Raw genomic sequence first — 25,535 nt, forward strand, 5'->3', positions numbered from 1 at the left:
CTTCAGAATGAGAACAGAAATCATGCTCCGGCAGCGCGGCAGCAGTGGGAGGCCCATTAGCTAAAGTGGTGCTTCAGGTTAAGAACAGTTCAGGTTAAGAAAGGACTTCCGGAACAAATTAAGTACTTAACCCGAGGTACCACTGTACCAGTTTGGTATGGAACCTATGCCACCGGTCCCTTTTCATTCAGGCAACTTGTGCTTGCTCACAACATTATAGTAAATAAAATTTAAAAATGATACTCTAAAAATCCTTGAAGGAAATACCAGAAGTTTAGAAAACAGTCATGTGGGTGTAGAGGAGTAATGTATTCAGTAATCCTATAGGATTACTGCAAGGCTATAATCTTTATACACCTGCCTGGAAGTAAATTGTTATTGAACACTGGGTTTTTGTTTTTTTTTAAAGAAATACATCGCTGGTCTTCAAGTGGTGGGGCCCGGATCCAAGGTTGGTTGCAACAGGACTACCACCTTGCAGATATAAAGGAAAGGATTAAGAAAAGGGCCCCCAAATGCGTGTTTGGGTTAAATGTGGGCCCTGGGCCTGAATATACTGTACATACATAAGATTGGGCTTGAAATTTAGCCTTGCATGGTCTTGGACCAGGGAGGTCCTTGCCTTGCTGCTGCATGTTGCCATTACTCCCATTTCTCCCTCTGCCATCTGCCTTCCTACTCCTTTGTGTCAACAATGTGCATTAGTGTGGGGAGCTGCAGGCAGAGGATAAGGTAACCAGCCATAATCCATAGAAGCCAGTAACCCGCTGCAGCAAACAAAAAAGGGAAAAAAGAGCCAGCATGACCTAATGGTTAGAGTGTTAGACTGACCTGGGGGAGACCAGAGTTTGAATCCCCACTAAGTCATGAAGCTCACTGGGTGACCTTGGGCTGCTCACCATCTCTTAGCCTTGCCTCCATCACAGGGTTGTTGGGAGAAGCTATGGAACCCTGTCCAGCACCTTAAGCTCCTTGGAAGAAAAAGGTATAGAAATGTGATAAATAAATAGGAAGAAACGCGGGCTGGGGGGGAGAAAACACTGCCTTACACTTGGAACTTTTGCCAAGCGAGGGCGGCGCTGAAGAAGACGCGGCCTGGCTGGCGAAACGCGGAGGCGGCGAGGAAGCTCCGCGGGGCAAGTCGGGGCCGTCGGGCAGGCTCCACCCCGCGGTGCTGCAGCGTAGGCAGAAGGAGGAGCCTGCGGGGAATGAGGCGAAGCCGGTGTCGGCTGTTGCTGCTGCCCGGCGCGGCGCCGGCGCCCGACTGGACACTGGCAGGAGTGAGACCCGACGGAGGGGCCGCCGCCGCCGGGCTGGGAGCTCCGTCTCCGCGAAGGGTCCGCCATGAGGGGAATGCTGCTGCTGCTGCCGCCGCTCCTCCTCCGCCGGCCTCTGCCACCTCCGGGGCTGAGAAGGCTTTGCAGCGCCGCCGCCGCCTCGGCTGCTCCTGCCGCCCGGGCCCCGGGGAGCGAGGCGGGCTCGCAGGTAGCTCGCTGCACTGAGTGGGGTCGGGGGCGCAGGGCTGGGTCTGTTTCCCGCGGCTCCCCGGGCTGCTCCTGGGCTTCGGGCAGCGGGCATGGGGCGGCCTCCCTCTCTCTCCGAGCTTCTTTTCTGAGCGGTTGATGGAGGGGTTGGACTGTTTCTTAAACAAAAAAGAAAGAAAGACGAAAGAAGCTGGGGAGGGAGGGGGAGGGAACCGAGAGGGGGAAGAGGAAAGGGGTCTTGTTTCCTTCCTTCGAGGCTTCATGGTCTTAGCTTAGTGCTGTATTAACTTTTAACTTGAGCTGCTGCTTTGTTTGTTTTGTGCTCTTAGTCTGCTCCCTCTCCTCCTCCTCCTCTTTCGTAATTTCCTTGGGAATGCTGATTGGCCACTGATTCACCTTTTATGTGAATTAACGGGCTGGAAATTTTTGTTGTTGTGGGGCAGGACATTTTATTAACCGTTCATTCTTTTCAAGGTACCTGCCTCTTCTTTTTGCCTCTTTCCCCTTCCTGTCTCCATTTCTTTCTTTCTTTCTTTCTTTCTTTCTTTCTTTCATTCATCATAGAATCACAGAGTTGGGAGGGACCCTGGGGTCATCTAGTCCAACCCCCTGCAATGCTGGAATCTCAAAACGCCCATTTGCCATCCAGTTTGAAACCATACTTAACCTTACTTAGCTTTGCAAATGTGATAACAGCTTTATTGCTGCACCACTAGGACCTCTCTTTTCAACTCCCCACCCCCATCACCAGCATCACTTCTGTTTCCTTTTTTTCATATAAGACAATGTCCGTCCTTGAGGATGGGCTGCTGCTGCTGCTGCTGCTGCACACTGGGGATGCAAATCTTCCTTCTAGGGGAGGCAGATTCAACAGAAGTCTTCTGTGCTTCTGTGTTTGGTCTCTCAAACAAGCATGGGCAGCAGCCAGAGGAGCAGATGGGGGAGCAGAAAGTGTGTGGTGGGGTCCTTGAACCCACCTCTGCTACTTGCTCACCTGGCTTAGCATCAGGGACAAGTACAAAGCCATCTGCCAACTCTACACAATCTTTGGGCAGGCAGTGGCTGGGTTTGAATCCCCCTGTGCTGCTTAGATCTCAGTTGGTGAATGGAGGCTGTCCGGGTCATCTTCAGCATTGCTTGCTTGCCTGCCTGCCTGCTGAGAAGCAATCACTGCCATTTGGTAATCGCTGCTGTGCAGTGGTGAGTTCTCACAATGTGCTAGGGCCTCCGTAGTTGCCTAATGGTACATACCAGCCTGCTTTCCCCCCTTTTCTGGCTTTTTTAAAATTACTCTTCTCTTCACCTGTGGTGTCAAGACTGATCTTAACCATGTGAAGGAATGAGGAGTCACCCCCTGGAACATGTTCTTTTTCTTGTTAAAGGTAAAGGTAAAGGGACCCCTGACCATTAGGTCCAGTCGTGACCGACTCTGGGGTTGTGGTGCTCATCTCGCTTTATTGGCCGAGAGAGCCAGCGTACAGCTTCCGGGTCATGTGGCCAGCATGACTAAGCCGCTTCTGGCGAACCAGAGCAGCGCACGGAAACGCCGTTTACCTTCCCGCCAGAGCGTTACCTATTTATCTACTTGCACTTTGACGTGCTTTCGAACTGCTAGGTTGGCAGGAGCAGGGACTGAGCAACGGGAGCTCACCCCGTCGCGGGGATTTGAACCGCTGACCTTCTGATCGGCAAGCCCTAGGCTCTGTGGTTTAATCCACAGCGCCACCCGCGTCCCTCCTTTTTCTTGTTAGTACTTCTCAATTCTGGAATGAGAAAGTGACATGGTAGAAAAAGGGCTGGTTCCAATTCCTGTCTTGTTGGTAGATTTTCTGTATGAGTATATATACTAATAGGTTGCCATAGCAATTAATATGTAACTCTTGGCAGTTAAAACACAGTCTTCTTGCTGCACAGAAGCATAATCCAGAATCTTTGGTCATGGAGCACTTTTGCTTTGCAGAACAAATGGGAAATTAAGAATTTGTGGTTGGTGCGGCCTGCCCTCTACTTAAGGACGCTGAGCATGACCACATACTTAAAAAATAAGTATGTAGAACACTTGCTTAGTAGCTACATAGTATTTAACTTCTGAATAAACAGGCACAGGGCTGTATGTTTCTCAGCCAATGTTATTGACCTTACTCTGGTATACCAAGAATCCATGTTCAGCTCAGTGCCAGTTTCCCAACATCTGACTATCTCCATATGGGCAGCTGTCAATAGAATGGCTAAGAGATCACCCACCTAGTTTTGACTACCCACTGACCTGCAGGAGCTTTCCATATTTTCAGGCAGGAGTCTCTTCCAGTCCTATGTGGACATGCAACGGGGCTGAATGTGGGACCTTGGCATGCAAAGCACATGCTGTGCCACTAAGCTACAGTCATTTCCCAATGGAGTTTCCTTGTCAAATGCATGACAAGGAAATTAAGTGCCTATGCTACTTGGTTGACCGTCTAGATACAACATTAGAATACATGACCTAGATATGTCATTCTAATAATGCTTGACCTCAGTAGTCATACACTGTTTCCTTTAATTTGTTTATTTTACATAGAACAGCAGGCTTTTAACACCCAATGGTTGCTGAAGGGTCCTGGTCTTGGATTTGAGAGGACACAAGTGAAAGCTTTAATATGTTTGCATTACATTCAGGTGTTTTTTAAAAGGAACTTATCTCCTTTTTTTATTAAAAAACTTATCTCCTTTATTTTATTAAAAAAATAAAGTGATTCCAGTGTAAATAAAACAAAATAATGGTATTTGAGTATGTGCTGCCTTTTCCATCACCAAGAACAGCTATTTTCCCTGTCATGCTGTTTCTCTAGAGTATAGCACAGAATCACAGACTAACATTAATGTCAAAGCAACCCCCAGCAGCTGAAGAGGCTTGCTTATGCAACAGGTTAATCTTTTAATAAACATTCCCTTAGCTTGTTTCAGTTTTATTTACATATGCATGGAGTAATCCTGAAGAGCAAATTTGGGATATGTTTGCACCTGCAGTGATTGCTTTAGTTTTGTTATGCAAGCTGGGCATTTGAACTGCAGACTCCTGGGATTTTCAAAGGCTCTGGAATAGCGCTGGTTTAAATGCCCAGCTTGAATGGGCTTGGTTGCCAACAATGTCTGGAGGACCATAGGTTCCCTGTCGCTTTTGTATACCTTGCAAGAACTAATGACCATATTATTTATATACTGCATTCCCTACAAATACCAGTAAATCTTTGCAGTTCACATAAAAACAGTGTAAATGCAGAAGTATGATAATGAAACATTATAAAATGTATAATATCCCTGCAACATAACACTGAAAAAATCAACATTTAAAAAGTTTATTTAACATAAATCAACGTCATAGCAAATGCACACAGTGCAGCAGCGGTTATTTTTTTATTCGTGGCAATAGGAAGTTGAAGCATGATGACTGGCTATATGAGATTGAGATGTGTTGTGTGAGTAAATAAGTTTGAGAAATGATTCTTTGTTTAGGTTAACTGCTTCTCACTCAGACTCTGACCCCAAATTAGCCTCACCATTCTACATGTATTATGGGATGGTTCCTGAATACCTCTGCATGGCTGTATATGCAGGGTAAAAGGTAAGGAGGGAGCGGGTGGCACTGTGGTCTAAACCACTGAGCCTCTTGGATTTGCTGATTGGAAGGTTGGCGGTTTGAATCCCCACGACAGGGTGAGCTCCCGTTTCTCTGTCCCAGTTTCTGCCAACCTAGCAGTTCGAAAACACACCAGTGCAAGTAGATAAATAGGTACAGCTATGGTGGGAAGGTAAATGGCGTTTCTGTGCGCTCTGGTTTCCATCACGGTGTTCCGTTGTGCCAAAAGCACAGACATCTCGCCTGAAAAGCGAGATGAGCGCCGCACCCCATAGTCACCTTTAACTGGACTTAACCGTCCAGGGGTCCTTTACCTATAAGCAGGGTATGTGGTTGTGAATCAAACATTGCACACTGTACCGGCAACCATCTTCATGATCCCAGAAACGGAAAAAGTGTAACTGTAAACTGCCCTGGGATAAAAAAAAGTACAGTGTAAATCAATATGGAATAAATATTATGAAGGGTAACATATAAAGAGTTCAAATAAATAAGCAATCTGAATGCTAATTTGTGTGAAGTCTGAGTTCAGATCTAAAGAATTACAGGCAGCAACCATTTCATGCGAGGGCTCTGTTTCTGGCCCCTGCGTGTGTTAGCAGAGTGTTCCACTGCCCTGCCTCACACCTGTTTCTGCCCCCATTCTGCCTTCTTCTGGGTCCAAGAGGACCCACACACCGGTGATCATGCATCAATTGGACGTGCCTAAAATGGTCGCCGCCTGTAAACAAGAAACTTAAGAAATATAAAGTGTGTAGATTGATGGTGTGTTGAGATGTTTCATTTGTGAAATTTGTGATAGATGTTGGGCGACAGGGTAGGGTCCTACCTTATTTCATATAAGCCTGCATCATGAATTGCAAAGTAGACACATCAGTGGGTCATAGACTCCCAACAGCAAAGTCATAATGTACTCACACTTCTTGGGATTCTTTCAACTCCTATTTTTATTGAAAGCAAAAAGGTATTTCAATCAAATGACAAATATTCATATCGGGCATTAGCTTTATTTGTTTAAATTTGTAGTATTTACCTTCCTTGAGGGTGGTTGGGTAACCATTGAAACACTCTTATAATTTCAAATGTTACTAAAAAAACTCACAGCTACTTAAATTCAGCCACCCTTGTGAACTGAACCCTTGTCTCCTTTGTGCATCTGTGTGGCACAGCCACAAGCACTGCGGCATTGAACTTGAAAAGGGATGGAGCAGACAGATCCTGGAAGAGTTTCCTTTGTTGCTGTGAGTGGCAGTTTGCAGTAAGGACACAGCGGTGTTTACAACTGTGAATGCTTCCACCTTCCATAGCTTGATGTTGTAATGTCAGACAGGGACAAAATATTTTTGAGAATATTGTGACAAACTCAGAGCTATTGATGAAGCATTGAAACCTTTGCATGAACAGATGGTAATTTACTGAATTATTCTAGCGGCAGATTCAAGTAGGTAGCCGTGTTGGTCTGACGCAGTCAAAAAATATTTTAAATTTTTTAAAAAATTGTCCCAGTAGCACCTTTGTTATTTAGTCGTTTAGTCGTGTCCGACTCTTCGTGACCCCATGGACCAGAGCACGCCAGGCACTTCTGTCTTCCACTGCCTCCCACAGTTTAGTCAAACTCATGCTGGTAGCTTCGAGAACACTATCCAACCATCTCATCCTCTGTCGTCCCCTTCTCCTTGTGCCCTCCATCTTTCCCAACATCAGGGTCTTTTCCAGGGAGTCTTCTCTTCTCATGAGGTGGCCGAAGTATTTGAGTCTCAGCTTCAGAATCTGTCCTTCCAATGAGCACTCAGGGCTGATTTCCTTAAGAATTGATAGGTTTGATCTCCTTGCAGTCCATGGGACTCTCAAGAGTCTCCTCCAGCATCATAATTCAAAAGCATCAATTCTTCAGCGATCAGCCTTCTTTATGGTCCAACTCTCACTTCCATACATCACTACTGGGAAAACCATAGCTTTAACTATACGGACCTTAGTAGCACCTTAGAGACCAACTAAGTTCGTTCTTAGTATAAGCTTTCGTGTGCATGCACACTTCTTCAGATGCACACATGCATGCACACGAAAGCTTACACCAAGAACAAACTTAGTTGGTCTCTAAGGTGCTACTGGATAAAAAAAATTAAAATATATTTATTCTAGCGGCAGTTGGCTCTGCACAACTACAAGCTAATATCTGTTGGTATATTTGAAACATGTCCGTACCTTGTTGTCAGGGAAAGTATCACCTTTAAAAATAACCAGATTTTAATTTGAATACTTCCTTGATCAGATGTTTTAAATAAAGTTTTAATGTGTACACTGTGTTTGTACTAGTCTATTCTAGTTGAAATGTAGTGATTCTCCTTCTAAGCTTTTCGTGACAGGAAAATCGGCTTATGTTGCCAGAAAAGTTAAACTTAATTTTCTTTCCATTTTGATTACACTATTCTGAGGAAAGAGAGACTAAATCCGCAAGATCTGCAGATTGTGTTGCTTGCTGACTTTATTCCCAGTAGAAGTTAATCCAGCCTAGAATCTCATTAAAAACTGTTCCAAGACTTTATGCATTCATTCCCTTATTAGAATATGGACAACAAGACACGAGAAAACATTTTCTAGAATCAGATTTGACCATATGGAAGAAATGGAGACTGAAAATATATGCCTGCGGTGCCCAGGGTGGGCGCGCTCCCAAGGGGGACAGGGCGTGGAGGGTGCCCTCCTGCAACTCCCACGCCTACCATGAGCCACCGGGGGAAGGGGGGAGCTGCTTTCCTACTGGTGCAAAAGGGGGTGACATTCAGTGCACCACCTGCCTGTGACTCTGTCTCCCACGCCTACCGCAAGCAAAGCGGCAAAACGGCGCAGCAGCTCCCGCTTCCCCCGATGGCTTGCGCCGCTTTGCTCACGGTAGGCGTGGGAGTGCGAGTCATGGGTGGGCGGCACACCAAATGTCACCTCCCCGGGATGACACCTGGGGCGCTGCGCCCCCACCACACCCACCTTCTTCCACCAGTGCCTTTTGATTCTCATTTAGTCCCAATAATATAACACTCTTCCTTTCGCATAGCAGCCAAATAATCTCCCCCCCCCCTATCTACTCACAAGTACACAGAATGAATTCTCCTGTGTTTTGGGCTTTCTAGCCCTTTTTTTACTTTTTAAAAGAATCTTTATACCTGTGGAAATCTCAGCATCCCCCCCATATCTGCACCTCTTGTTGGTGGGTGATGCCGTTTTGGCGTTGTAAGCACCTGCACACTCACTCTCTTAACATTGGAAACAGGTTGATTTTAAAGATGAGGCCAAGACATGTTTTTATAGAGGGAGAGCATTTCTCACTATCCTAGGAAATCAAAAGTATATTTTTGCAAGGAAACCCCAAAAAGGGGCAATATCACTGAGCTGGTAATTTCCAAGGATCAGTCTTCCCAACACCGACTCTGGAGCTGCTTTTTAAAGGCCACATACTGCTTGGCCTTAGTAACATCTTAGTGTTTGTTTGGTGCTTCCTTAGTCCTGTAAGCCATTAGTGGAAGATTTGCTGACTGACCTAAATAAATATTTTGTTGTTGCTGTTAATTTCTTGCCAACTGTGCCCTTTCTAACATTACAAACTGGTTTAGAAGGAATAATATATTATTTGAGTGTAGGTTGAGATGAAGCAGATCACATAATTAATTTAACTGGAAATATTTATAGCTCATATAGCATTTGGCCTCTGCCATTAACCCCAGCTTAATTGTTCTTTATCTGATACGCATCCGTTTCATTCCTCAAACATGTCTTAAAATGTTGTCTAACAAAATGGCTTTTCATGGCCAAAGAATGTTATTGTTAAACCTTAGAAGTTACACCAATGTGGGATTTACGGTGGTGGTGGTGGTAGGGAGAACCACACATGGAGGAAAGGCAGGAGATATATAACAAACAAATAGTACAGTGGACGCTCGGGTTGCGAACGTGATCCGTGCAGGAGGCATGTCTGCAACCCGCAGCATCTGCAACCTGCAGCGCCGCGCATGCGTGAGTGCTTCTGCACATGTGCAAAGTGCAATTTAGTGTTTCTGTGTGAGCGCTGAAACCCGGAAGTAACCTGTTCTGGTACTTCCGGGTTTCGGCGCGTCCGTATCCTGAAAACGCACAACCTGAAGCGTCTGTAACCTGAGGTATGACTGTATCATGAATGCAAGCTTTCTTTTATTTCAGCTCAACATACAACCTACCTTTGGCTTTCTGTTTGACATTGATGGAGTATTGGTACGAGGAAAGACACCAATTCCAGGCGCAAGAAAAGCCTTTCAAAAACTACTTAATTCTCAGGGAGAGTTTTCGGTTCCTGTAGTATTTGTCACAAATGCAGGAAACTGCCTTCGTCAGAAGAAAGCAGACCAGTTGTCTCATATTCTTGGAGTGCCAGTGAGTAATTTTAACACCTTTTGTATGTTTGTGTGTGTGTGTTTTTTTAAATCACATGAATAATGAAGGAATATTTCTGTTTTATAAATAGTTAGTTCTACTTAGTTCAGTAGTTCTTGTCTTGCCTTCATAAAGACAACAACTTTAAATCTCAGTTCCAAATCTTACAGGTGTCTTTTAAAATAGATGCAATATGTTCCGAATCATTTCAACGGTTTCTCTTAGGGGATTAAAATGCTTACCAGCTTCATGTTTTACAGGGCGAATTGTGTGTACTTCTATCCAAGTAACATTAACCTCATGAATTGTAAGCTGTTTTCTCATTATTGTTTTGCTTCAGAATTTATATATGGTTTAATTTAAACCTTACCTCTGAAACAAGAATCAGATGCTGGGTGTGGAAAGAGACTGAGGCAAGAACTATTTTAAGCACTGGTTGTGTGCTGTGAAAACAGAAATCTGATCTGAATTAATTTTTCAGTACTATTTTCGTGAACAAAGATGTCACAGGTAAAAGAGAGCATATTAATTAAGGAACTGATCTCCCATTCTTTCTCTCACAGATTTCCCAAGACCAAGTCATGATGTCCCACAGTCCTTTGCGAATGTTCAGACGTTACCATGACAAATGTGTTCTTGTGTCTGGACAAGGGCCTCTTCTTGATATTGCTAAGCAGTATCCTTTGGAAAATGTAGCTTATTCCAGGTTACAGTGGTACCTCGGGTTACATACGCTTCAGGGTACATACGCTTCAGGTTACAGACTCCGCTAACCCAGAATTAGTACCTCGGGTTAAGAACTTTGCTTCAGCATGAGAACAGAAATTGCGCGGTGGCAGCAGTGGGAGGCCCCATTAGCTAAAGTGGTGCTTCAGGTTAAGAACAGTTTCAGGTTAAGAACGGACCTCCAGAACGAATTAAGTACATAACCAGTGGTACCACTGTATATGGAAAAAGCTTTTGGTTTTTGGTTTTTTCTTACAGTGATTAATAGGTGCATCTTGTAGTTTATGCTGTCCACGAACTCTGATGAAATCAGTCAGCTCTTAAGTGTGGTCTTGAAATATATAACGCAGCAAGGGAAATGAGGGACAGGCAAAGAAGAGGAAACATTTCCTATTTTCTTTATTAACCTTTCCAGTTCCTGGTTGCTGCCTCGGTTCCTCACTCTCTTTGAGCAGGCCGTATCTGGCTTACACAGAGAGGCTGCCGCTAACAGCTGTGCAGTCACTGTTGTGGTTATGCTGTGTGTTTGTGTGAAAGGGAGACTGCAAGCTCGTTCTGAAGCCATTGTGGGTTCTTGTCTTGGCTGCAGGGAATGAATACAGCAGGAGTAGTTCAGTGGATCTTAAAATAGTAGTAGTAGTAGTAGCAGTAGTAGTAATTCTTGGCTGTGTGGCTTGGAAAAAAAGAAGTTACTGCCAAATCAAACTTATTGCTTGTTTCATAAAGCAGAAATGTACATTCCAGGAAAATGTTGCAATAAAATTGTATTATTATCCATAACCAAATACATTGCTAGTGTTGGATTTTGTCAGCCTATTACAATCGACAGGCTGCGAGAAAACTTCCCCTTATTGGACATGGTTGACCATGACAGAAGACCTAAAGTTTCAGTAAGTATATTGTTTACTACCGATCATTTCTCTTAATAATTGATTTGAGAGCTTTGTATTGTCCTTAACAAAAATGTCCTACCTAACAGCCTGGTTTGGCCCTTGAAGTCTCTCTGACCGCTGTTCATGTGCTCATAAATTTAGGATGTTCTACTAGCTTAACTCCACAAAATCTATTTCCAAGCAGTTGCTATATAGACAAATGAAAGACAAATTTAATTGCCTGTATATTGTCCACAGCATTTAAAAGGTGGTACAGTTTGTTCTGAAGGTTACCCAATATTGACTGATCTCACAATAGATTAGGCTGCAATGAAAAGAGCAGGAAATGTTTCCAAGAACTAATGAAAGCATTGCCCAAGTATCGTGCCAGGTTGAAGAGGACTGGAGAGTTGGACTGAACCAGACGAGTTCAGGAGGAAGGGGCTGGGACACTGACCAGCCCTTTAATTACCTGTACTTCCTCGTTTCCTTTGTAGAAAGTAGTCATGTGTAGCTGCATTACCTTGTGAAACTTTTTTTAGGTTACTCTTTCTTAGGTGTGTGTTCTTTCTTCCTTATGCTGGAGTGCGCATGCGCACACATCTAAGTTCGTTTTGGAGGAAGGAAAGGAAGTGGAAGAGGATGATCAAATTTCATGGGGTTTCTATAATAAGTTAATTTTTCTGGCCTGTGTTGAGGATAGTATCACAAGCCTGCAAGGAATAATCAGATGAAAAGTGTCTGTTGTATGCTTGAGTCCCATCATGAAAATTGTGAATTTTAACTGTGAAGGGAGTGCAGGATTTTTGTTTCTCTTGACAACAAAACAAATTTGATTGTTATTAAAATATTTTTTAAAAAATAGAGAAGAGAATGAAATGCACAACAGCATCTTCCCACACCCCAGTGCTATCTCATCCTTATACTTAGGATATTGTGTTGCTGAGTATTGTGCAAAAGATAAAGTCCATTTGGGCACAATGGCAATATGCAAACGTCCTGAGCATGCAAGGCAATGCTGCACTAGACCCAGAGGAGTGAAGTGTTCGTTTTGAGGCAATTTTGTCCCCTAAAACACATAGCAGGGGTTTGCATTAGTGAGTGAAGGGGCTCAAGCAATTGTTTCAGCTGCTATGGAAGCATGATACGAAGCCAAAGCAACAACCAGCAGCAAGTACTTTTCAACAACAGAGGTGCCGTTCCAGTTCCTTGTTGCTATAATAGGTATACATTTATTTCTTAGAAATGTAAGTGGGCATGCGAAGAATTACATCTGAACAGGACTTGTCTGCCTGTCAGAGTCAAAGAAAAACCCCAGGATGCTTTTCTTAGTAAAGATAGCTTGTTTTTTTTTCGCTTTGCAGCATCCGCCTGAAGTGGAACTTCCCAAGATTGAGGGTCAGTATGTCCTGCAGCCCATGATTTCTAAGTGAAGTAGAATGCATAGTGGCTTTCAAAAAACATACTACTTTGATGGCCTCAGGGGCCGGTTGTGATGAACCTGACTGGTAGGCGCATAGCACTTGGCATGTAGAGTTTATATTCCCTTGCTCTTTAACACTAACTTACCTGTTTGTCTCTTTTCAGTAAGTTCTCTTGTAACACTGCCATTCTAGGCTAAGCCATGATGCTGTCAGTGCTATCTAAGTCTTAGCTTTACAATCCCTATTCCAAATTAGAACTTGAAAGCAAGGAGGTAGACCCTATGACCTGTGCTGGTTGTGTCACTACTTGACTAGGCATTAGCTTACTAAACACCCACCCACTCCCTGGCCAGGAAAAAAGACGGTTACTAAAAACTGCTGCATAAAACAACCTACATACGTAAACAAATCTTCCAAAACCATATTCCATACTACAGAAATTACCATCGCCATTATTAATTTCATTTATGAAGCACTTGCCATGTGGCATTCTGAAGCGATTGACAAAATCTTAGCTAGGGGTGTGTTTACTTTACATCAAAGATGTAAATTCTTGCTGCACCTTTGTACAATAGTCTAGCCCTGTTCAGGCATTCAGTACATGTGAGTACCCAACACAAAGATGGGCCTGTGGTAATGCACAGTTCTAGCCCTGCCACATTGATAATTGACACATCTGCCAGCCATATCTCCCTGCACATACAGGGTTGCCATCTTTGTGGAGAAAATCCTGTATGTTGAAACGTGTTTGTGTTTGTGTGTGTGTGTGTGTGTGTGTATGTAGAAGCAGCCCACTTCAGACAGACACTGATCAAGCATTAGTGAAAGAATGGAATGAAGGTAACAATGGACCCTGGAGTTGTTCCATGAATTTCTGAAGACGAAAGTTGACTGAAGACAATATAGCTGCAAATAAGTTACTACTCAGTGGAATTCTGCTCTATTTATTTCGGGTTTTGTACCATCTCATGGAGCGTAACGAGGACAGAATTGTTACACTGTGGTAGCTGTGTAGAATTGTGTACCTAATTTGTGTCCCTGTTGATTGCCTTGTAGCGATTGTTCTATTTGGTGAGCCAGTGAGATGGGAAACGAACCTGCAGTTGATCATAGATGTTCTTTTGACAAGTGGCTATCCTGGGAATCCATATGCTCAGGCAACTCACCCACATATTCCTGTACTGGCTTGCAACATGGATCTAATGTGGATGGCTGAAGCCCAGTCTCCAAGGTAGGGCAAGGGCAGTGAGTGCTGGCAGATTTTTCAAGATCTGTACAAACAGTAAGGGAGAACTCTTGGTATCTGAAGAGTTCACCGAGCTTATCAGCATACAACACCGAAAATGTATCATCAATGTCACAAACATTCATAATTCCTTGATTCAAAGAGTGGGCCTCACTGATCCATAATGCTCAACTTACTTATGAGGCAAGCATTATGACTTCTGAAAATACCTCAGCTTGGATTAAAATCTGAGCCAGAGGAGAACTTCTCCCATCCCATCTGTCTGTGCACTTACCTGGCTGTTTCTCTGTCAGTGGGAAGACTAATTAAGAACCAAAAACAATCCCTTTCACGCTCCTGATGATGCCTGTCAAACACCCAGTGCTTGGGTCCCTGTCATAGGAGCATTGCAGGTTGCAGGGGGTGGGGTAGGGAGGATGAGATGGAGATTTCTCACTAGCACAGCTCCTGTTTCCAGGGAAGCAGGTTTGAGGAGGGTTGTGCTTCTCCATTCCCAGTAATGTTATAGGGAACAGGACCCATTTTGATTTGTAATTGTGCTTGAAATTAACTGAACTACTATTTTCTGATTTAGGGGTATAGTTTAATTTGCCATGTTCATGGGTAAGGGGGGTTGCCCATCACTTCAAAATATATGCAACTAGTGGATATTCCCAGCGCTGCCTGGGATTTTTTAGAGCAGGGGTCAGCAACCTTTTTCAGCCGTGGGCCGGTCCACTGTCCCTCAGACCATGTGGTGGGCTAGACTATATTTTGAAAAATAAAAATGAACGAATTCCTATGCCCCACAAATAACCCAGAGATGCATTTTAAATAAAAGGACTCATTCTACTCATGTAAAAACATGCTGATTCCAGGACCATCTGCGGGACGGATTGAGAACGTGATTGGGCCGCATCCGGCCCCCGGGCCTTAGCTTGCCTACCCGTTTCAGAGACCAACAAATACTGCTTTTAAAAAATGGATAGCGTAGTGTATGTGTGTTAGCTACTCTCCTGCCTATTTATGTAAAACTGAATGGAATTAATTCAGCCTTCACAATCTACCTCAATAGAAGTTGGACAAATATCCCTTTTTATGTGATATTTTGTTTTTATCCTGGCTAACCATTCATTCTCGCTGACTAAGCTTTTTTTCTGTATATTTTAGGTTTGGGCATGGAACATTCATGGTTTGTTTGGAAAACATTTACAAAAAGATCACTGGCAAAGAGCTGAAATATGAGGCTTTGATGGGAAAGCCTAGTGAACTGACCTATCACTATGCAGAATACCTGATCAGGACACAAGCAACTGCAAAACAATGGAAGAAGCCTATTCAAACCCTCTATGCCATTGGGTAAGATGTTTCTCATCGTAAAATATTCCTGTTGCAAACAGCAACTCATAAAACTTGTTAAAATGAATGAGTCATGAAACTCATGATTTGCCAGTCAGTTGAGAAGGGGAATGTTTTAGGTAGGCTATTGTTACGAAGTTTAAAAGTGGTAAGGGACTGGAATAAATAAATGTGATTCTCCCCCTGAAAACCTGTTTAAAACTTATCCAGTGACATTGCAGATTGTCAAAACCACCCTTCCTCTTTCAATTTTAGCCAGACAGTAAATAAGTGAAGGAATCTGCTATATAGTTGTACAATGTCTGGCTCCTGGTGAATCTGAAACCTCCTTTTTCAAATCTTTTCATCAGTGGTCAGTAGCAAATAAAGTCACCTGCTTCGGTCTGCTTAAGCATTTACAGCCTACTTCTCTGCATGTTTTCTCAGACGAAAGTCTCACTGAGTTCAGTGGGACTTGATCCTAATTATCTGCATAAGCTTGTCTTTTAGTTCACGTGGTGTTGAAAGATCATGGGCCAAATCCTGCTGATTTCACCTTGGGAGGACTGCATCACAATCACTTTCGGTTATGCCTTTTTGGTTAATCATGGATGCTGGGATACTTATTCAGATTTGAGATGGTTTTGAGCTTCATTTTGCTTTCTGTTAATGAAGTCTAATTGCATCCGCTCTGTGCTGAGAATATTTTGGCTTTCAGTGGAGTGAAAGAAGCCCATCAGAGGAGACCTCTGCTGCTGTAGAAAGCTCTGGAGGACACTGAAGCTCTGCTCTCAGTCACTGTCAGCCTCTCTTTTCCTCACATCCTGCTCATGCTTTTCAGTCTTCACTCCTGTGCTAAGGTTTTTTTTGTGGGGGTGAACACCTTAAAAACGTTAAGATTCCTAGATGTCAGCTTCTTGACTTCTGTTGCCATCTGGTAAAATATATGCAGCCTTGGCTATACTGGTTCTGTGTGGGGATGTGTGCGAAAAGTATGAATGGCTTAAATGTGGTAAAATGTGTGAACCTGTAACATGTGCATATTTCACTAATATTATAGTATTTGTTGGTTTTTACATCATTCCTCTTGACTTGTTTGGATGTACAAAAGATTCTATGAACCAGGGTGAAGTTTATTTTCCCAAAGGCAAGGAGAAACCCTCTGAGACACAGTTCATTGGGCTTTAGATCCACAGAGCTGCTAGACCAGGGGTGAGATGTCCAGAAAGGGAGCTTAGATGTGTGCACTCGTAAAGCCCGTAGACTGCAGTATGCAGAGGAGAGTCTGTGCACTGTAATAATGGAAATAGCAAGCTCTATCAGCAGGTGCATTGCGCATATACCCGAAATATGTTTATGCTGATGTAACTTTCTTGACTCCCTAGGGATAACCTAATGACAGATATTTATGGTGCTAATCTTTACAACCGCTACCTTCAAGAAAAGAACTCGAGACGAGGTTCCAAGGCACGTATCCAGGCCAAAGCTGCCGGGGGCTCAAGATCTGCCACAGTCTCTCAGGAAGAAGAACTCGAAAACACTTGGGAAAGTGAATTAGCATCTGCGACTGCCACAAGCTGTAGGTCTGTCCTTGTTTGCACCGGAGTTTACAACCCTCACACAGAGGTGCCCTCTGACACGAGGGAGTGCATAACTGAGACTGTGTTTCATGGGCACAGGGATTTTAGGTTTGATCCTGCTTTAGTAGAACCAAACCACATTGTTCCAGATGTTGAAGCTGCTGTCGACTTAATCTTCCAGCTAGAGAACTTTGCACCAAATGAAAATTACAGGACTCCTTAATGACTTTCTTAACATTGTGTATTCTGTGTACTTTTTCTTCCTGAAAAACCAAACGGAAGCACTTAGTGGCATATCCTTCCTAACATGTTTATATTTTTATATGTAACACTTCTAATACACTCCTGCTTGTTCTAACAGCACCTTCCTATGATATCTAACTTCGGTTTCTGTGCTCTGATATCCCTTTGCGTCCAACACCCTTACTATGGACTGTGCTTTTTATATGAATTGTTTTTTGCATGCTGACTTCACTATTTAGCCACAGAGTTAAATTTAATGCTCTGAACAGTGAGGAAGAACATCAGCTGTGTTCAGCAGTCAAGGCAAGTCTGTTTTAGATAGTGTGTAATGAACTCTATGCAGTTCTGAGTTTAAAGCAGGGGTGGCTATCCTCCCAGATCCTGTTGTACTCCAGTTCCCAGCATGGCTTATGGTGAGAATTGGTGGGAGTTGTAGTCCAATAACGTTTGAAGAGCCATAGGTTAGCCAACCCTGATTTATATGTTTATTCCTAAGGGATTATAGTGTTCCCCTCCATAACATCTTGCTTTCTTTTGCTACGAATTCCATCCAAAAAAATCACTGACTCATTGTACTCTTTTCTCTGTTTCCTTTATGGAAAATAGAATCTGCACTTCAGGGGAAACGTTGTGTTCAGTGCTTTTCTTTGGATTTCAGCTCAAGCTCAATTGACTAAAATTATGGCACAAGCCATAAGTTTGTGCAAACACCAATGGGCTGAATGGGATTTGAGCGGTATAATATTTTGCTCAAATCCCGTTCTAAAGAGCTAGAAGTAGGCTTTATCCCTTATCTGTCTGGATTTATCATTAAACTCTTAAGTACACTCAAGTTTTATTATTAATCACGGTGTTTCTCCTGCACTGAACTGCAGAATGCACAATAGCTGTTTGAGCTACTTTCTTAAACCTGAAACTCCAAACCACGGTGGCGATGTTGAACATGCTAGTGAGATTCCTTCCCTCTGCGAAGTATCATGTATCTGGTCTTTAATGGCCATGTATCTCATGGATGTAAAGTTTTAAATAATAACTTATTTCTTACATTACCCGTTTTATAAAGCATTGTGTTTAACTAAAAAAAAAACCCTGCCCAGTAAAGTATTTTCTATTTAAAACTGCCTACGGATCTTTCTTTCTTTGTGCTTTCTGTATATGTCATACGTCTGACCCCTTACTTATTGAAGATGGCAGAGAGGGTGATTATGGAGCTACTGCAGGTATTCCTGGATGAGATTATCTAGATCCACCACAATCTGAGTTCAGATCTGGTATGGGAACTGAATCAGGCTTGATCAACCTTTATTGTGAGAAAGGGGCAGGAGTGTGACCCCGTTACTTCTGCTTGATCTCTCCGTGGTTTTCAATACATTGACCATGGTACCCTCCTTTACCGATATAGTGAAATGAGTATTAGAGGCACTGTTTTACAGTGGTTCTGTTTGTATCCTCAGGGTTGTGACTATAGAGTAGCACTGGGTAAGTTTTCCTCAGACCCCTGGCACTTGTCCTGTGGGGTTCTGCAGAGTATTATCCTCTGCCCAGTGCTATTGAACATTTATACAAACAGGGCCGTCTTTACCTGGGGGGGGGGCAAGGGGTGCAGGGCATCCAGGCCTCAAATTCTGGATGGTGCCAGGTGCCCGCCACTGAAGCTCTTAGCTATCTACCTGTTATGAAATAATAAATAATTTTGATCAAGCTAGAAAAACAAAATACATATATACCTAGGTATTACCGAAATGTATACCTTCTGTTTCACTAAAGGACTTTTGACTTTGTGTGCCCATTTACCAAAGACATGCCGTGCCAGTGGTGGCGCTTGTCATTCACAATGGCGGCACTTGTCAGACTTGGGGGCGCTGGGCGGATCTTTGCACTCCGGCAGCACATATGCTAAAGACTCCCCTGTATATGAAGCTTTTGGGAGCAGTCATTAATAATAAGAATAAGAATAATATAGTATTACTTGTACCCCGCCCATCTGGCTGGGTCTCCCCAGCCACTCTGGGCGGCTTCCAACAAAGATTTAAAATACATTAAAATGTCACACATTAAAAACTCCCCTAAACATTAGGTGTTTAGGTGGGCCAATAAACTGTGCTTGAATCCCAGGAAGAAGGCTCTTGGGTGGATGTTCCCCACCTTCGGGAGATAGGTTGGGGAATGGGGTTGCTCTCCCTTGGAAGGATGCTTGGGGTGAGCTTAGCCGTACAAAGAGCTGTTTGGCCAGAGAATGAGAGATTGACAGAAATGTTTGCAGGAATGCTGCAGAGTGTGGGGAGAATAGGGTTGTTTCCCCAAAATATATATACGTATATATTGTATATATATATATGTATTGCGGAAAACTCACTTTCCCCCCTTTAAACTTCACATGGTAGAGCCTAATGTAATGTAATGTAATGTAATGTAATGTAAGCCTGTATAGTGGTAGAGTTACAGGAACAGCTACCCCACCAAGATGGTGATGAAAGAAAGGAGACCATGAGAGCTGTGGTAGAGTTCAGCATCTAAACCACAAAGGTATTTCACTTTGGTCTTTCCAAATTTCCCAATTTTTCCCCCTATGGGTTGGAACCAGAAGGTGCTTTCTGTGGACTGAAGCATTCATTCTGCTTGCATCAGATCCAGTGGAGATTCTCACTGAAGAAACAGACTTTTTCCAATTCCCTTTCCTCACTGCAGCTTCCAGCTTTGCAGGAGGAATCTGCAGAAATCACATGGTCTCCTGTCCATTTGTCCTGTGGAAGCATCCCATGAGCAAAGTTCTGCTGCCAGATTCTGAGTCCAAACCCATTCTATCACAAAGAGTGAATATTCCTTAACTACCACAGAGTTTGGAGCACTTAAAAAGTAGCATTTAATTGAAAGCATTGGAGAATGTGGTGTTCAGAAAGCAAATTGCACAATATTGTTTCCTAATTGTTCCTAATTTATTGGCTGAAAGTGGAGCAGAAAATTTTTGGTACATTGCTGTCAATTCCAAAACAGTCAGAGTTGTTCTCCCCCCACCCCCAACCCATTGGCTTGGTTTGAACACAGGCCTAAGCCCCTGCTTTTAAAAAACAGCACAGGAATGGACCATTATCAGACAAACCATGCCTTGTTTCTGCAAAGTTTGTTTTATTTTTCTAGATGTTCTTACCATATACCTTTGTCGCTCAATAAAATCTGCGTAGGTGTGGCCATGGTTAAAGACAGGTGCTGGGTTTGCTCATAACTCCATGTCATAGTTAAAATAAATCAAGATTTGTAAGCCAACAACAAACCGTGGTTTCAGATTTTTAAGGTACTGGGCAAGGTTAACACATGACCCAAAAGCACGCTCCAACCATGGATTCGCTTTAAGTGTGAACCAGCTGTGCTGCGACTGGAGAACATTTAAGAGCTTGTGAGTGGAAGAGACAAATTTGCTAGTATTCCCTCCATTATCCATTAGAGGGCAGTAGAGCAAAACAGCTTGTCTTAACAGCTGTTCAAACTACAAGCAAACAGAATTTTATGCAGTATTTAATTAACACTTACTCTTTGGTTCTGCTAGTATAGAGCTGCACTGTATTGTATGTTGCATTTGGCTTTTAGTACCATGCTCCACTGAGGACATGACAAAATATGAACAACAGCACCGACAGAAGAACATCCAGAACTGATTTATTAACCAGTGTCATTCATATTCAGCTCAGTGAGTGGAAAGTTGAAGCAACAGAAGGGCAATATGGCCCCAGAAGGACTAGGAAGTTTCACAGTCGGCCCAGCAATTGCTGGCAGAAATCAGCCATGTTCTCCAAATCATTCTCCCTTCATTACACTCTGCCCTTCATAGGGTGACACCCAACTGATTCATGGCATCCACTTCTCACCAGATGCAAGCATCACACAGATTAGAGGTATATTGAATGAAAGATGCAGCTATTTCCTAATGCCCACATTCTGTTGCATTTATTCCAAATTGAAAGAGTCCAATGCCCGCAAGTTCACGAGAAGCTGACGGTGGGCTTTTTGTTTCAATGGGTTTTTTGTTGAGTACTTGGGAGTATATATGATTGAATATAGCAGTTTGGGAAATCTTGGGAGCCTTAATCTGGGGTACTGCCACATGATGCCCCTATCTTAGATGGCTTTAAAATGTGATGAAACACATCATAGAATCAGAGTTGGAAGGGACCTGAGGGTCATCTAGTCCAACCCCCTGCAATGCAGGAATCTCAACTAAAGCATCCATGACAGATGGCCATCTAACATCTGCTTAAAAACCTCCAAGGAGAGTCTACAACCTCCTGAGGTAGACCGTTTCATTGTTGAACAGCTCTTATTGGCAGAAAGTTCTTCCTAACAGCACACTGAGTTGGGTGTCAACAGGACTGTACCCAAACCGAGAAGCAAGGAGATATTGAGATGGTCAAGTATTCTAAGGTTTAGAATAGGTGTCACCAACATGGTACCCATGGGCCTTCCCTGGCACCAGAAGGCTTCTGACTCCCCCAAGCTGAACTTTGGCCAATGGTTGCAAGGTGTTTTTGCGTTGCCTGTGAGTTTCTCATTTGTAACTATAAGCAGATGTCCCTAAAGGGTACCAATTAGAGAAATACAAATAGCTCAGTGCTGACAGAATGCCAAATCCGTTGAGGGAAATAAAAAAATGAAGGGGCAGAGGAGAGAATGTGTGTCCTAGAAAAGGGCATAGGTAGCTGGCACTCTGGACAAGGAAATTCCGCACTGTAACATTCTGTTTGTGATTAATCACTATTGACAAATGAAACCTGCAAAGACAAGACTGACCTTTCAGATTCAGATGTAGCAGGCCAGTAAATACCAGTTGCTGAAGGGTGAGAAAGTACTAATGCCATCAGGCTGTTTGGGGGAGCCTCTGTTGGAAGCAAAATGCTTGTCTAGATGGATTCTTGGTCTGAGGCACCAGAACTTTCATTATGAGGTTACTAGCAGGGAGTGCCCAGCCATGTCGGGGAATTTTTGAAAATCAAAAAATATCATGATTTTAAAATGGATAGTGTAATTTATGAGTCATGTCAAAAATAAGGCGAAGTCACATCTTGGTCCACCGTCTTGAATCAAAATGACATCGGCACCCAAACAATAATGAAGACCTTGAGAACCTTCATGCCATGTTTGGTGATAATATCTCAGGAGATGGCCAATAAACAGGCATAGCTAACCCCATGTCACATTTCAGTCTGCCATCTTGATTCAAAATGGTGCCTGGCACCCAACCATTGACATAGATCCCCTTCTGCCAAGTTTGGCAACATTAGCTCATGAGGTAGCCAAACTCATGCTAAAAAATGGGCAAAGTCACACCAAAGTGATGTTTTGGTACACTGTCTTGATTCAAAATGGCATCCAGCATCTAAATTTTGACAAGGACTGCCATCGCCACCTTGGGAATCCTTGTGGTGAGTTTGGTTATAATATTTCAAGAGGTGTTCGGTTGTATAGAAAACAGACATACCACTTTCAAAATATATAGTAGATATTGCAACAGTTCCTAGACCTTCTATTCTTTAGCATATTTTGGATGCTTAATTGCTGTTTTTTTTGAACAATGAAATTGTGAGAGAATCTTGCTGTCGACCCATTCTGAGTACACTGATAACCATCTGCTTAATCTACACTTGGAGGTGGCAGCTGACTCTATGAACGTGACAAACAGCTGAGCCATAGTGAAGCCTGCTTCCACTGTAGCTATAGCAATCTAGCTTCAGATGCAGGGACATTTGGACTCTGGGAATCACATTGTTTCCAATAATAATTTCCTGCAGATCTACAAAAATGGGCCCTGCTTGCTCCAAAAAAACCAGCACAAATCAAATGACAAGCCATGTGAATGTATATCCAACTGTAGGTACACACATTTAGCTATCAGCAGCTGTGGACAGGCCAACTTCTCAGATTTTAAAAGTTGCTTTAGCATCTCAGGATACTGGCTTCTCAATCTCAACAGTGTAACTGCCCCATTTGTTCAAAATTCTACTTGGCCCTTGCACGGTTGGTTGGTTGGTTGGTTGGTTGGTTGGTTGGTTGGTTGATTTATAAAAATACAAAACCCACATCTATGACTCTCCTGCTTTTCTAGATTCTTGAGTCCAGCCAACTTTGCAAGGACCAAGTGGACTTTTGAACAGATATACATGCACATGCACACCACTCAGTCACATTCTGACCAACACACTTATTTTATTCACTCCTTTCCCAATTGCCCTTAAAATCTGATCTACACCTGCTGAAGAATGAGCACTCAGCACTCAGGTTACAATTGTGGAGTGTCCCCCTTCCAAAATGTAGCACCTTGAGGAGAAGGCTCTTAAGTCTTAAAAATACGAACAGTTCCTTACAATGAAGTAGCACAGTCCTCTCTACCATCTCATTTCCACTTCTCTGTTACAGATGTAAAATAGGCTTAAGTCGTTGGAATATTCAGCCAAGCAAATGTGAAGAGAACGTGTCAGTTCAATGAAGCTTGAACCCTGTGTGCCAAAGAGTTACAGAAGTGTCAGCAGCTGCACTGCATTTACAAGATCTCCATTTAAGCTCCTTCTGGTGAGCTTAAAGTTGGGGTGAAAATTGAGGAAACTACTTTTCTGGGGGAGGGGGAGCAAATCTGCTGTTTCTGTTCAATACCTATTTTGCTTTAGGTGCTGAGTAAATAGTGACACTGTGGTTACATGCAGTTAATGAAAATACACACACACACAAATTAGCCAAATGCTCATTTTTATTATACACATTACAATGCATTTGCTACAGACTTTGCTAAAATTTACAAAAAAAAGTAGGTTTCATAGTTTTTAAAAATAAACTTCTTTTTCTTATAAATTCATAAATAGGTGACAATAAAACGTCAAAATTGACCATTGTACGCAAGCTTTGTTCCCTTCCCATCTTGCATTCCACCCCACCTGGTAAACACTGTGCTAGGAAAAGCAAGACAGTTGCCGGTGATCAGAAAGATGGGCTCTAGGCCTGTTCCCAGAAACCTCGATTATTACAAGCAATAAAACTTCTAAAAAAATGCAGAACACTTCAGTTTACACCGGAGTTCTTCAAACCTTTTAAAGTCCTTTTTGGAATGAAGTGAATGAATTCAATATGAATCAGAACTTTCTCCCCACTATGTACGTAAGCCAGGCCTTTTTTATGGCTAGTGGAAGCTGCATGTCCCTGGGACATGAGATTTATTTTTTTAACCACACACCAACATCTGAGGCACTATTACAGAATAGGAAATGCCACTGACAACACAGGGCACATGAGGAACCTCCAAAGACCATGTCAGTATTCATCACTAAATATTTCCCTAAAAACCACTTTCGAAAGTAGTGCAGGCATTATCTCTGTCACATTCCAGACTGTGCCAACACCACAATTGCAGACTTGCATTTCCATCCCCATCCCCAATACCTGAATTTATAGCCTTGTGCTATCTTTCTACAGATTCTACCATTAGACTATGACCTGATGGTCAGGCTTAGTTGCCAACAGCAACTAAGTGTGATAGACACACGCACACAAGACAAATTTCGCTGCACTTAATAGGTATTGACACACCTCTGTATCTGCCCCCATGGATGGGCAAACAGCTGCAGGAATGGCATGCTTCTGAGCAGAGATGGGAGAAAGAAAAGGTTTAACTTGTCCTTCCCTATTACTGCCCAAACCATTGTAAGTTATTTTAGTCGGTGTATGTAAACTGAACTAGAGATAGTATTTGGATTAACCTGCTCACATCAAAGTACTGATTCTCATAAAGATATGCAATTTCAATATAGAAGAAGTTGTCCTTAAATTCCATTAATCTCAGCAGGACTTAAAGAGCTGCGGCCCAATACATATCACTTATTTCCCCCTGGCTATAAAAAACAATCCCAATCATGTATACTTAGTAGGGTCAATTGATTTCTATGGTACTTACTCCCCAGTACACATGTGTAGGATTGTAATCTTAGGCAGATTGGGGCACTATGTTCTTCTATTACATCTCTTGTATCACTATGGATGGGGACTGGAGAACACACATCACAATGCAGTTGCACAAATAGAGCTAATTTGCATGTGGGTCCCAAGGAAGTAAAACTGTGTATGGAAGGCTGGACATGCATGTCTTTCTTGTGAGATCTAAAATTTTGGGAAGGTAGGGAATAGTTCTCTAAAGCTTGAGAATCTCTCAAATGTCCACTCCCCGCTCCCTGCCCCAGGCAGAGAGCTTAAAAACAAAAACCTCCCTACAGTTTTGTATACCACAGTACAAGCAACCAGATTTCATAAACTGCAAAATTATTAGCATCACAATAAGAGGACTGTGACCAACAGCAATATATTAAGAGCATGCGCGTGTCTCACTCATGCACTTTTTATTTTCTCGAAATACAATCAAAGCAGCTAAGATAGTGTATAAGCACCATAGGCAACCATAGTATCAAGCCATTCCAGATTGTCTATTTACTATACCCTGTAAATTTCTTTCCTAGTTGTACAAATTAGAAGGGATTCAAGATCGCTGTGCAGTGAGGTAGAGAGCTTACACAGTGGTCCTAAATACAGAGAGGTCCCATTCCATGCTATTTCCTGGTACCCAAATTTGGGACCAAGGGGAAAGTTTTCATCCACT

General features: G+C 42.9%; 1 protein-coding gene across 1 annotated transcript; it reads left to right on the forward strand.

The window, feature by feature from the left end:
- The first annotated feature begins 1,188 nt into the window (after positions 1-1,188).
- On the forward strand, positions 1,189-17,305 carry LOC128408263 (haloacid dehalogenase-like hydrolase domain-containing 5). Its single transcript, XM_053377710.1, has 8 exons — positions 1,189-1,485; positions 9,292-9,501; positions 10,065-10,177; positions 11,024-11,117; positions 12,464-12,497; positions 13,580-13,754; positions 14,919-15,107; positions 16,472-17,305. Exons 1-8 carry the CDS (start codon positions 1,345-1,347, stop codon positions 16,887-16,889), a joined length of 1,374 nt encoding a protein of 457 aa, XP_053233685.1. The 5' UTR covers positions 1,189-1,344; the 3' UTR covers positions 16,890-17,305.
- Positions 17,306-25,535: the final 8,230 nt, after the last annotated feature.

Source organism: Podarcis raffonei, chromosome 2 (assembly GCF_027172205.1).
Source record: "Podarcis raffonei isolate rPodRaf1 chromosome 2, rPodRaf1.pri, whole genome shotgun sequence".
NCBI classification, from domain to species: domain Eukaryota; kingdom Metazoa; phylum Chordata; class Lepidosauria; order Squamata; family Lacertidae; genus Podarcis; species Podarcis raffonei.

Coding starts and splice junctions, on each gene's coding strand:
- LOC128408263 (XM_053377710.1), top strand. CDS start 1,345: ATGAGGGGAATGCTGCTGCTGCTGCCGCCGCTCCTCCTCCGCCGGCCT. Junction 9,502..10,064: donor CTCATATTCTTGGAGTGCCA/GTGAGTAATTTT, acceptor TTTCTCTCACAG/ATTTCCCAAGACCAAGTCAT. Junction 12,498..13,579: donor GGAACTTCCCAAGATTGAGG/GTCAGTATGTCC, acceptor ATTGCCTTGTAG/CGATTGTTCTATTTGGTGAG.